This window comes from Pelodiscus sinensis, chromosome 11 (genome assembly GCF_049634645.1).
Source record: "Pelodiscus sinensis isolate JC-2024 chromosome 11, ASM4963464v1, whole genome shotgun sequence".
NCBI lineage: Eukaryota > Metazoa > Chordata > Testudines > Trionychidae > Pelodiscus > Pelodiscus sinensis.
The window spans coordinates 33,010,425-33,021,543 of record NC_134721.1 but is presented as its reverse complement, the minus strand read 5'-3'; the positions used below and the strand labels follow the sequence as shown (position 1 = coordinate 33,021,543).

The following is an 11,119-nucleotide window of genomic DNA, read 5'->3' as shown; positions in this document are numbered from 1 at the left end:
GCCCCGCGGGCAGGGCTATTATTATGGGATGGAGGGGTTGTCGCGGACCACAGGCAGCGTCAGAGGCTGCCTCGCGCCGTCGGTTACTGTGACCGGGAGGATGAGTTGGTATCACAGAGTTTTCAGTTGCCTAGAGTGTAGATGCTGAACTCTATCATCCAAAGGTGGCTGGAGCGGCCCAGAGCCGTTGGGAATCATAGAGCAGATGTGGATCGCTCCTGGCTGGGACTAGAGCATTATAGAGCGCCGCCTACTCTCTATGGTTATATGGGGCGCGAAGAGGAGCGCGTGCTGGCGTGGCCTGGAAGCGGAAGTGGTGTTTGCGCAGGCGCAGTGGGTGGCCGGTTGGGCGGGAGCGGCGGTGTTTGAGGCGCTGCAGCAGCGAGCGGAGCTGGTGGGTCGCTGCGGTGTCGGACGCGGGCCTCGGGCAGGATGAAGGCGGCTGAGGGCGGGAACGGGCCAGTGGGGGAACCTGAGGCGTGGGGGAAGGAGCAGTTCGGGGAGCGCTCAGGGGCCTCTGGGGAGGGCGGGCGGTAGCTGGGCATGTGTCTGCGAGGGCGCGGCCGGGGGGGGCGGAGAGGAGCGCGGGGAAGGGCTGGGTATATCCTGGTGTGATTTAGGGTGGGATGAATTGGGGAGAAGAGGGGGGAGGGAGGTTGGCTGAGGATGCCCGAGGAAGGGATTGGAGTGTTCGGGGGGGGGGCTTCTGCAAGGATGGTTCCTAGTGGGAGGTCTGGCCTTACCCATAGGGAGGGGAGATCTCTAGGAGGTGGGGCTGGGGATATGGGCCTGGGGAAGTTGTTAGCTAGTGCTGGTAGTAATCATTACTTAACTCTGCTCGTTAGTAGCTCTCAAGAGGTGTAAAGGTGAGTTAGTATTGTCCATTTTAGCGATTGGGAAGCTGAGGTCAGCTGCTGGAGCTGGGAATAGAACCCAAGTCTTTTTGAGTTTAGTTCACTGCTCTATCTGCTGGGCTACATTGTGGGGAAAGGAAAAGTAGAGTGGAAGCCTGAAACTAGGGTGTGTGGGGTTTTTTTTTTTTTTTTTGGTAAAGGATAGTGCTCAGGTTGTTGGGCAGGTGTGATGAGTTAGGACTTCTGGTGATAAGAGAGGGATTGGTGGTATATAGCTGGTGTGTCTGGGAATGCTGGGAGTACCTGTAGTGATGAGTGGTACCTCTTGGGGGTTGGAAATTGTCTGACAAAGATTGGGATGGGAACAAGGTAGTGGAAGGTGTTGCTGAATGTGTGGAAAGAAGGTCTGGGAGGTAGGCAGTTGGGTTGAGTGCTAGGACACGGGAAGGGAGGGTGAGGATATGTATAAAGGAAGCTTTATCTGGTGAAGACGTGCCAAGTGCAGGATCTAAAAGGGCTGAGGATGCCTGGAAAAAAGGCGTCTTTTGGGAGGGATGGAGAGAATGGCTGCAGAGTCTGTGCAAGGGGTTTGTTGGTATTTGGATGTAAGGCTAGGGCTGAGGGTGCACATGGAAGGAATGAAATCATCACTGAGACTGGATGTTCTGCAGAAAGTAGGGAATTCAGGGGTCTTTGTTGGGGGTGTCACAGATCCATGGGCTCGATGCTCTTTACTGCTCTGGGCCCTTTTAGGTCCCTTTAGGACCTCACATACTCACTGGTGTAAGCCCCTTGACTTTGCTGCCTCTTGGAACTAGACCTCAGAGCAGTCAGCAATCCTGCTGAACCTTTGAGCTCCCCTCCAGTGAGTCCACTTGAATTGGATGCCTGAGGAAGACTTGTACACCCAGAGTGAGCAAGGCAGCTCTGACTCCATGACCCCAGAAGCAACTCGGTGTAGTAGAAACGAAAGGATTTGATAGAGGCAGCAAGGGAAGGGGGAAGCGACTAGTCGATGATCCGATAAGCATTTGCTTATCGGATCGTCGACTAGTCCTTAACATCCCTAATTCATGTATGGAATCATTTTTATGTGCATCAAGGAAGTAAGAAACACAAACCTAGCAATGGGCTTTCTGCTAATCAGTTGCGCCCGCACAAGCTTCCAGTTTACAGGGAGCACCAGTAGCAGAATGTATTTGTCAAGAACATACAGAGTCAAATTAAACTACTAGTTTCTTCTGAGAGTGTAACAATCCTTGTGGATTGAGGATAAGCAGTAGATGTGGTGTATCTTGACTTCAGTCGGACTTTTGATATATTTCACATGACATTTTCATAAACTAGAGAATTACAATTTGGATAGCGCTACTACAAAGTGGGTGCGTAGTTGACTGGAAAACTGGAAATTTGTAGGCCATACCAATCTGGGGGGCATTGCCAGTGCTTTGGAAGATAGGATTAAAATTCAAAATGATCTAGATAAACTGGAGGAATAGTCTGAAGTAAATAGTATGTAATTCAATATGGATAAATATAAAGTACTCCACTTAGGAAAGAACAGTTAATTGCATGCATGCGAGGGATGTATAATCAGCATTAATCAGTTAACCTAATGTTTAACTGGTTAACTTAATGTTTAACCAGTTAAATAAGCAGCGTCTCAGGTTGGAGACTATTCCAGCCCAGCTGGAGCAGCCCCCAGCCCAAGGAGCTCCTGTTCCCACACCAGGCCAAGCTAGGGATGTAAGTGACTAGTCAAGTACTATTGGATAGTCAATTGACCACTTGACTACTTGCTTCCTATATCAGAGGCATCAAGTTGGGGAGGAAGCCATCTTAAAAGCAAGTTCCCCCCAGCACAGTCTCCGTGGTGTGTGTGAGGGGGGGGCAGGGGGTGGAGGTAGATCCACAGCAGTCCTGGAGCCAGCACGAGCTGGGACTGCTCAGTCCTGGCTCTCACTGGCTCTGAGAATTACCCCCGCTGCAGCTCTGCAGTTTAAATGTAGTAGCAGCTGCCAGGCTGCCTGCATTCCTGGCTCTTACTATATTTAAACTGCAGAGCCACAGCAGGGTTAGCTCCGGGACCTGGTGTGAGCCGTGACTGACTGCCTCCCCTTATCGACTAATCGTGTAGTCAGTACAAATTGTATCAACTATTGGATAAATATAGTTAATTGCATGCATGCGAGGGATGTATAATCACCATTAATCAGTTAACCTAATGTTTAACTGGTTAACTTAATGTTTAACCAGTTAAATAAGCAACTATCGGTTACCCACTTCTTACAATCCTTAGGCAGACTGGGCTGCTCTGTAGAACGGCTCCCAGCTGGTCTGGAGTGGTTCTCCCTTGCCCAGAGATCCACCCCAGCTCCCCAGGAGCCATGAACATAGAGCTACTTCAGTAAGCTGCCGGCTGACTGGAGTAGCCCTCTGTCTGTGGTTCCTGGGATGATGCTTACCAGTTAACCATTCACATCCCTAATGTAAACAAAATGGGAAATGTTTTCCTATGAAAGAGTTCTGCAAAAAATGTTCTGGGGGTCATAGTGGACCACAAGCCAAATATGAATCAACAGTATAAGACTGTTTAAAAAAAAAAAAAAACAGTTGTCATTCTGGGATGTAAATCTGCTCTACTCCAAAATGGTTATAGGTGTAAGGTAAGGCAGCAAGGAGGTGAAGCACGAGCTGGTGCTGGGGGGAGCCACACACCGCATACCATCTCTGCAGGGGGCAGCAGGGAAACGGTGTGAGTGAAGATTGAAACAGTCCCACTCAAGCAGGTCCCACTGCTGCTCCTCTCCCTGTGGAATGTACAAGAGCCGCAGGAGTCTCCTGTACATCTCAAAGGGAGAGGCACAGGGGGATAACGAGCACCCCCCTTATCGATTAATTGAGTAGTCGATGGAAATTCCATTGCTGGATTTTCCATTCGGAAATCGCTGGGGAGCAGCTGTGCAGCGCTGCTCTTTGAATGCCACCTCGGTGTCTCAAAGGGGCAGCCCTGCACAGCTGAGCCTGGACTCAGTTGTGTGGGGCTGCCCCTTTGAAATATTCCCTCCGCATCTGATAAAGGCAGCAAGGCAGGGGGGAATCAACTAGTCGTTAACATCCTTAGATCACCTCTGGAGCCCTTTTTAAATATTGGCATCATTAGGTACAGATGCTGATTTAAAGGCTAGGTTACAAACAACAGTTAAATAGTTCTGCAATTTCATATATGAGCTCTTTCAGAACTCATGGGTGAATGCCATCTGGTCCTGATGACTTGTTACTGTTAAGTTTTTATTCCAAAACCTTATCTAATGACACCTCAGTTTGGGACAGTTCCTTAGATATGTCACCTAAAAAGAATGGCTCAGATTTGGGAATCTCCCTAACATCCTCAGCCATGAATACTGAAGCTAAGAATTCATTTAGTTTCTCCGCAAATACTTTATCATCTTTGAGTGCTCCTTTAGCATCTTGATCATCTGGGGCCCCACTGGTTGTTTAGCAGGCTTCCTGCTTCTGATGTACTTAAAACAATTTGCTATTAGTTTTTGGCTAGCTGCTCTTCAAACTCCTCTTTGGCTTTTCTTGTATTTTTACACTGTTTGATAAAGTTTATGCTCCTTTCTATTTTCCTCACTAGGACTTAACTTCCACTTTTTAAACAATGCCTTTTAATCCATCACTGCTTCTTTTACTTGCTTGTTAAGCCAGGGCGGCACTGTTTTGGTTTTCTAATTGTGTGGGGTTTTTTTTATTTGGGGTATACATTTAAATTTATAGGCCCTCCCCTAAGAGATGATTTCTGTCTGATCCTAATAAATCTAAACCCCTCCTCTGTACACCATCGTCTCATCTCATCCATGCATTGAGACTCTGAAGTTCTGCCTGCCTAACTGGCCCGGCACATGGAACTGGAAGCATTTCAGAGAATGCTACCATAGAAGTCCTAGATCTAAATCTATTTCCCAGCAGCCTACATTTTGCCTCCAGAACCTCTCTTCTACCCTTCTGTATGTCATTGGTACCTACATTTACCATGACCACTGGCTCCTTCCCAGCATTACACATAAGCCTATCTAGATCTCTCAAGAGATCTGCAACCTTTGCACCAGGCAAGCAAGTCACCATATGGTTCTCTGGGATATCACAAACCCAGCCATCTATGTTTTTAATGACTGAATATCTGTTACTAACACATGCATCTCTTGTAATGAGGTTAGGAGCAGGACTAGTGACAGTTTTCTTTAACCAGCATTCTTCGCCCATATTCCAGTCTTCCTTAGATTTTTTTTTTACGTCTAAAAAGGACTAGGGATGTAAAGTCCTATTTAAAAATAATCAGTTAAACAAATGTTTAACTGTTTAACCAGGGTCACGCAGCTCCCGCCCCACCTCCCCCCATCCATAGCGCAGTGTACCATGCCTGAAGCAGCCCATGGCACAGCAGGCAAATGCTGCACCATAGGCTACTCCAGACAAGGCACATTGTATTGTGGATGGGGGAACTGCTCGAGCCATGCCAGAGCAGCCAGTTAACCTAGTAAGCATGCTGGTAAGGCTAATGCTTACTGTGTAACTTGTTAACCCTTTACAGCCTTAGAAGAGACCATTTCGTCTATTGTGACCTCTTGCATAGTGCCAGCCATAGACTTTCACCTAGTTACTGCTGTATTGAACCCAATAACTTCCCTTGGTTACATTCAGACTGCCTGCATGTCAGAAGTTCTATATATAGAACTGTTATATACATCCTCTCTTCTATTTATAGCAATGGGCACTAGCCATGCAGTTTATAGCTATTCTGAAAAGTGATCTGTGTGCCTGAACAGTGCTCTCTGAGGTTTGGCTGATGACTGTTAATGAGTCTCTCTGACCTGTGGTGAACCTGAGATCACAACTAAAAAGGACTCTTATGGGCGTCTGTCCACAATGAAAACATTGGAATCTTACTATTTATTAGTAGGATCTTGTAAATAGTTAGTATCTGCACTTGTTTCTGTGTTCACTTAAAACTAAGAGTGAGTAAGTTCTTTCTTTATGCACCAAAATACGTTTCATGCACATTCAAGTCTCCAAATCCTGGCTGAGCGGGTGCAGCTAACATCGATCTCTGGTGCAGCAGGTTTCTGGGCTCTGTGCCACATGTTGCCTCTTATTTTACAGTGGATACTAACCTCTGACTTTCACCTTTCAGATCTAGCACCAGCCAGTATGTCGTCCACCTCCCAGAAGCATCGGGACTTCGTGGCTGAGCCTATGGGCGAGAAGCCTGTGGGGACTCTGGCTGGAATTGGGGATGTTCTTGGAAAGAAGCTGGCAGACAAAGGTTTTGACAAGGTCTCTGGAGACTCCCTCTCTTCCCCCCCCCCCGCCCCCCCCCTCTTTGTTTCTTTAGAGGAGCAGAGTTCAGAAAACGCAGTTCTGCTGGGTCAAGTGGTTTGAGTGAAATTGATCTACAAGCTTTTTTTTTTCGTTTTTAAAGAATCTTGGATAACTCCAGGGGCAAAAGTTCCTCTTGGCGTACCTACATGGGGCACCTTCCCCCTGCGATGCTTCTGTCACAAGGGGAACTGGCCCTTTAAGGGGATTATAGCTCTTCTGGGTCTCCCTACCCAGACTGTTGTAACCAAGATGACTTCCTAGGATAAGGCAGTTTTGGTAACTGTGCTCACCTATAAGGAATATGTGGGGTGTGCCAACTGAAATGTAGAGCTTTGACTGGATGCAGAGTGTCCATGGCTCAATGTAGTGTGCAATCAACATGCACCTCACTTCATGTGCCCTTGCTTTAAGCATGTGTCACTTTAGTAATAACAGTAGGAAAAACACTATGTGGATGAAAGCCAGCAGAATCTGGCAACCCTGTGCGTGGGCAACGGTGAACAAAATGTCTCAGGGTTCTGTGTGTGGCCCATGAGAGTGAGTAAGTTCTTCTTTATGCACCAAAATACGTTTCATGCACATTCAAGTCTCCAAATCCTGGCTTAGTGGGTGCAGCTAACATTGATCTCTGTTAAGGAGAGTGGATATATGCTGGGGGAAACATGGGACTTGGAAGACTCTGCTAGAAAAACCACGGCACGGATGTAACTAAAAACTTCTGCATCAAGGGTGTAAGCCAGCTAGGAAGATGAGGGTGGGAGGTGCATAGGGGGAGGAGATCTGTGGTTTCAATATCTGCTATCGCAGTTCTGATGAACTAAAGAAAGAGAAATTGAAGTAGGGCCCAAAACCAAGTTGGACAAGCCCTGCTGCAACTTCTCTTGTAATGAGGTTAGGAGCAGGACTAGAGACAGTTTGCTTTAACCAGATCTTCGTTATCAGACCCCTGTCTGACACTGATAAGGTTTTCTTGGCATTGAGTTGCTTAGACTGGGATGGAAAGAGTATAATCCCTGTTACCTTTACATAGGTTCTGAAGCAGTGGAGGGCAACCTGTGGCCCATCATTGGCCACACACAGAACCCTGAGACATTTTGTTCACCGTTGCCCACACACAGGGTTGCCAGATTCTGCTGGCTTTCATCCACATCGTGTTTTTCCTACTGTTATTACTAAAGTGAAACATACTTAAAGCAAGGGCACATGAAGTGAGGTGCATGTTTATTGCACACTACATTGAGCCATGCGCTCTCTGCATCCAGTCAAAGCACTACATTTCAGTTGGCACACCCCACAGATTCTTTATAGGTGAGCACAGTTAACAAAACTGCCTCATCCTAGAAAATCGTCTTGGTTACAACAGTCTGCAGCCCACTGAGATGAAGGGCCACTCATGTACCCACTTGCTAGCCTAGCTTGCCCTTCACTGTTCTAAAGTCCTTAATTTCCCTCTGACTAGAATTGGCATGCCTCATAATCAGCATAAATACAAAACCCCCAGGCCGTTAATTCTCTAGACCCCTTGTTTTAAAAAAAATCCAGCTGCCCCATGGTGTGGAATCCTTCATATATTGAAGGAAAGCCTTTCACACACTACCATCTTGACTTGTAGCTATCCCAGCTGCTGTGGTTCTGGTGTCTACAAAACTTTTATTTCTACCTTGCTATGTATGCCCTCTAGAAGTCAGCCTGAATAATGGCTGTAGATGCTTACAGATAATGCCAGGGTGCATCCTTGTAGGGCTAGGAAGAATAGTGCAATGGCTGGGCACTCAGACTGTGGTTCAGATTATACTGAACCCAGGACTTCCTATGTGACCTTGGGCAAATCCACACTTCAGCTTTGTAGCTGTGCCAATAAGGGGTCTGGCTTTTTTGCTGTCAGCTCAGCTGGCAAAAGGTAGTGGCTTTTATACCTGCAAGAGGACTCTTCTGCCAGTACGGAGTCTATACTGGGAGTTGACTGTTATAGCGGTGTTGTGAAACCTTAAAGATAGACAAGCCCTTAACTCATCCTGTGCCTCAGTTCCTGGTCTGCAAAAACTGGGATAATGCTCCCATCATTCACTTGCAAGATGCCCATTGTGTTAGTGCTCTATGGGACAGTGTAAAAGCTGTTCAGCTATCACTTGCCCCTGAGAAAATCAGGGTTGTCCTATCCCCTCCTCTGTTTAGCTGTGGCTTTTGTGTGTGTCAACTATCAGTTGTGATCCCCTTTCTTTTTTGTGTTTAGGCATATGTGGTACTTGGGCAATTCCTGGTTCTGAAGAAAGATGAAGAACTCTTCCGGGAGTGGCTGAAAGACACGTGTGGCGCCAACGCCAAGCAATCCAGGGACTGTTCGGGCTGCCTGCGGGAGTGGTGCGATGCCTTCTTGTGAATGTTGGTGGTGATTGTCTCTACACCAGCAGTCACTATTAGGGCTTTTATAGTTAGCAGGAAAAATCTTCCCAACCATTTCACTTTGTATCCAGTCCAAAGGGCAGAATGAAATTAATAATTTATGGAAAACCTGTGGCATTTAGAATGTCTGTTTACATGGCTCTGATTTCTAGCCAGAAGGAAAATTGTCCTTGGGACCTGCCGTTAGTGTAACTAACCACATTTCTTCTGGGGAAAGGGAGGGTAATGTTCTATTCTACATATTTGTTAGATCTATGTTTGGTTTTTAGAAATACAAGGTTGTTCATTGTTTCAGACCAGCTAACTTTTAAAGCCTTAATAACCTGCATGCTTGTAAAAGGGAGCTCTTCCATTGGCTTAATTTGAACTCTCATTGATCTGAGGCATAACTGTTTAAAGAAAGTTATGATTTTAAGCTCATTCAGGCTTATTTCTGAAGCAGTTATTTGTGGTTCCTCCAGATTGTTTTATGCCACTTGGCTTACTTTTCCAAAGAAAGCCAAGTGGCATAAAACAAACAGTGGAAGAAAACATACTTGTAAAGGTTTTTTTTAAACAATAAAAATCAGATGTGTTCATATCCCGGGGCTCTCATGAGTTCAACTTGTTTCCTAAGGGATCTGGGAAGTGGTGGCATAGATGGAGATGAGGCGTTGATTGCAGAAGGGTTTTAGGGATGTTAAGGACTAGTCAATTTCCACCCCACCCCTCATTGCTGCCTCTGAGATTGGTGCTGCTACTTTGAAGTACCCCTTCTTGCCCCTTTGCTGCCTCTAACAGCTGGACCGGGGCTCAGCTGTGCAGCGCTGCCCCCTTTAAAATGCCAGAGCACTGTGGAGCCCAGGGTCAGCTGGAGACTCCGCTGGGGAAATGCTGCACAGAACCAGGATCAGCTGGGAACTCTCAGCATTTCAGTAGAGCCCGGGGTCAGCTGGGGACTCCCCATCTGACTCCAGGTTCTTTGTAGCATTTCCCTGGAACCTGGGGTCAGCCTGGATTCTGGGGAAATGCACGGAGGTGAGGTTTCAAAGGGACAGCCATGAAGCCTCGGGTCAGCTGGGGAGTCCCCAGCTGATCCCAGGTTCCGGTGAAATGCCATGCAGAACTGGGGTCAACTGGGGAGTACCCCGCTGACTCTGGGCTCCATGGCTTTGAAATACACGAGTTCCTTCTGGGAACTCTTGTACATTTCAAAGCAGGCCCCTATGTGCAGCCCAGAGCCAGCGGGACTTCCTACTGACCCTGGGCTGTATGCAGGGTTCACATTCCTCCCTTGAAATGTACAAGAGCCCCAGCAGGAGCTTTTGTACATTTCAAAGGAGTAATGCAGAAGTGCCTATTGAGTAGTTGATGGAAATTCCATCGACAACTTGACTAGTCAGTTAACTGCATTTTAACATTCCTAAAGGGCATAGCACTAAGAAGGTGGAACACAGCTTCTTGGAGGCTTAGATCTAGGCTGGAGAACAAGCTGCTGGGACTAGGTGTTGCTATCCTGCTTACATTTCTCTGGGTTTGTTAGAGGTACACTGACCATTTAAGACTGTGCACTTAGCCTTTCATTTTAGCACCAATTCTCCTTAAATCCTTGTTGCCTGGTAGAAGGACCCTAAGGAGTCAGATCTTCTAGCTTGTGGAGTTCAAGCAAAGGGATACCTATTTTGGCAGGTGGATTCCCCAACAGTGTCATCACAGGGTTTCTGGTTTGGCACTTCAGGCAACTTCCTGCCAGTGTGTTGCTTGATTCGGGGGGAGTCAGCCTCTGATGCTGTGACACTGCTTGGGATGCAGCCTATTATCCAAATGTTGCTGATCACCCAGTTAGCTGTTAGGGAGCAGAATAGCTTAGTGGCTATGAAAATCTGGTTTATATACCCCATCATAGAGAAGGCCAGTTCTGTTCTTGAGGGGGATAGGGTGTGAACCATTAACTTGCCACACTTCTGGTGATAGCAGTGATAGACACCAAAGTATACCAAAAGGGCTCGCATAGCGTTGTCATCTAAGCCTACTTGGAGCTGTCACATCTCCAAGGATTGAATATTACACTGGGAATGCACATACCACATGTGGACAAATTCCATGGGGCAGAAACACCTTAACCCAGGAAAGTGTTTTGACAGCAAAGAGCCACCCAATTGTGCTGGGAAGATTGGAAAAAGCACTAGCCAACATCATCACTCCAACTCTACAGCTGCTTAGTCCTTGGGTGCCAAGGGTGCACCCTGGAGTTTAAGGTAGGTTCTGTAGAGGACAGGATTAAAACTCACAACTACCTTGACAAATTTCAGATGAATTATTTAATCAGCAAGACAAAAGTCAAATGAACTAATACACAGGGGGGAAGAGCTGGTTTTACTGCTGAAAAAGATCTAGAGGTCAGAGGGGATTACAAATAGGACATGAGTTGACAATGAAGTGCAGCCCGGGCTGTCCTAAGGTGGGGTGCAGGATTTTCAGCAGCCCTACCTCTTTGTCCC

General features: G+C 47.0%; 1 protein-coding gene across 2 annotated transcripts; it reads left to right on the top strand.

The window, feature by feature from the left end:
• Positions 1 to 85: 85 nt before the first annotated feature.
• BANF1 (barrier to autointegration nuclear assembly factor 1) lies at positions 86 to 9,219 on the top strand. 2 transcript variants are annotated; one of them, XM_075939037.1, is made up of 3 exons: positions 86 to 104; positions 6,049 to 6,191; positions 8,470 to 9,219. In XM_075939037.1, exons 1-3 carry the CDS (start codon positions 101 to 103, stop codon positions 8,614 to 8,616), a joined length of 294 nt encoding a protein of 97 aa, XP_075795152.1. In that variant the 5' UTR covers positions 86 to 100; the 3' UTR covers positions 8,617 to 9,219. The 2 variants fall into 2 exon arrangements, with proteins under 2 accessions (XP_075795152.1, XP_006129732.1); XM_006129670.4 differs by lacking the exon at positions 86 to 104 and adding an exon at positions 250 to 394.
• Positions 9,220 to 11,119: the final 1,900 nt, after the last annotated feature.

Coding starts and splice junctions, on each gene's coding strand:
- BANF1 (XM_075939037.1), top strand. Junction 6,192..8,469: donor CAGACAAAGGTTTTGACAAG/GTCTCTGGAGAC, acceptor TTTTGTGTTTAG/GCATATGTGGTACTTGGGCA.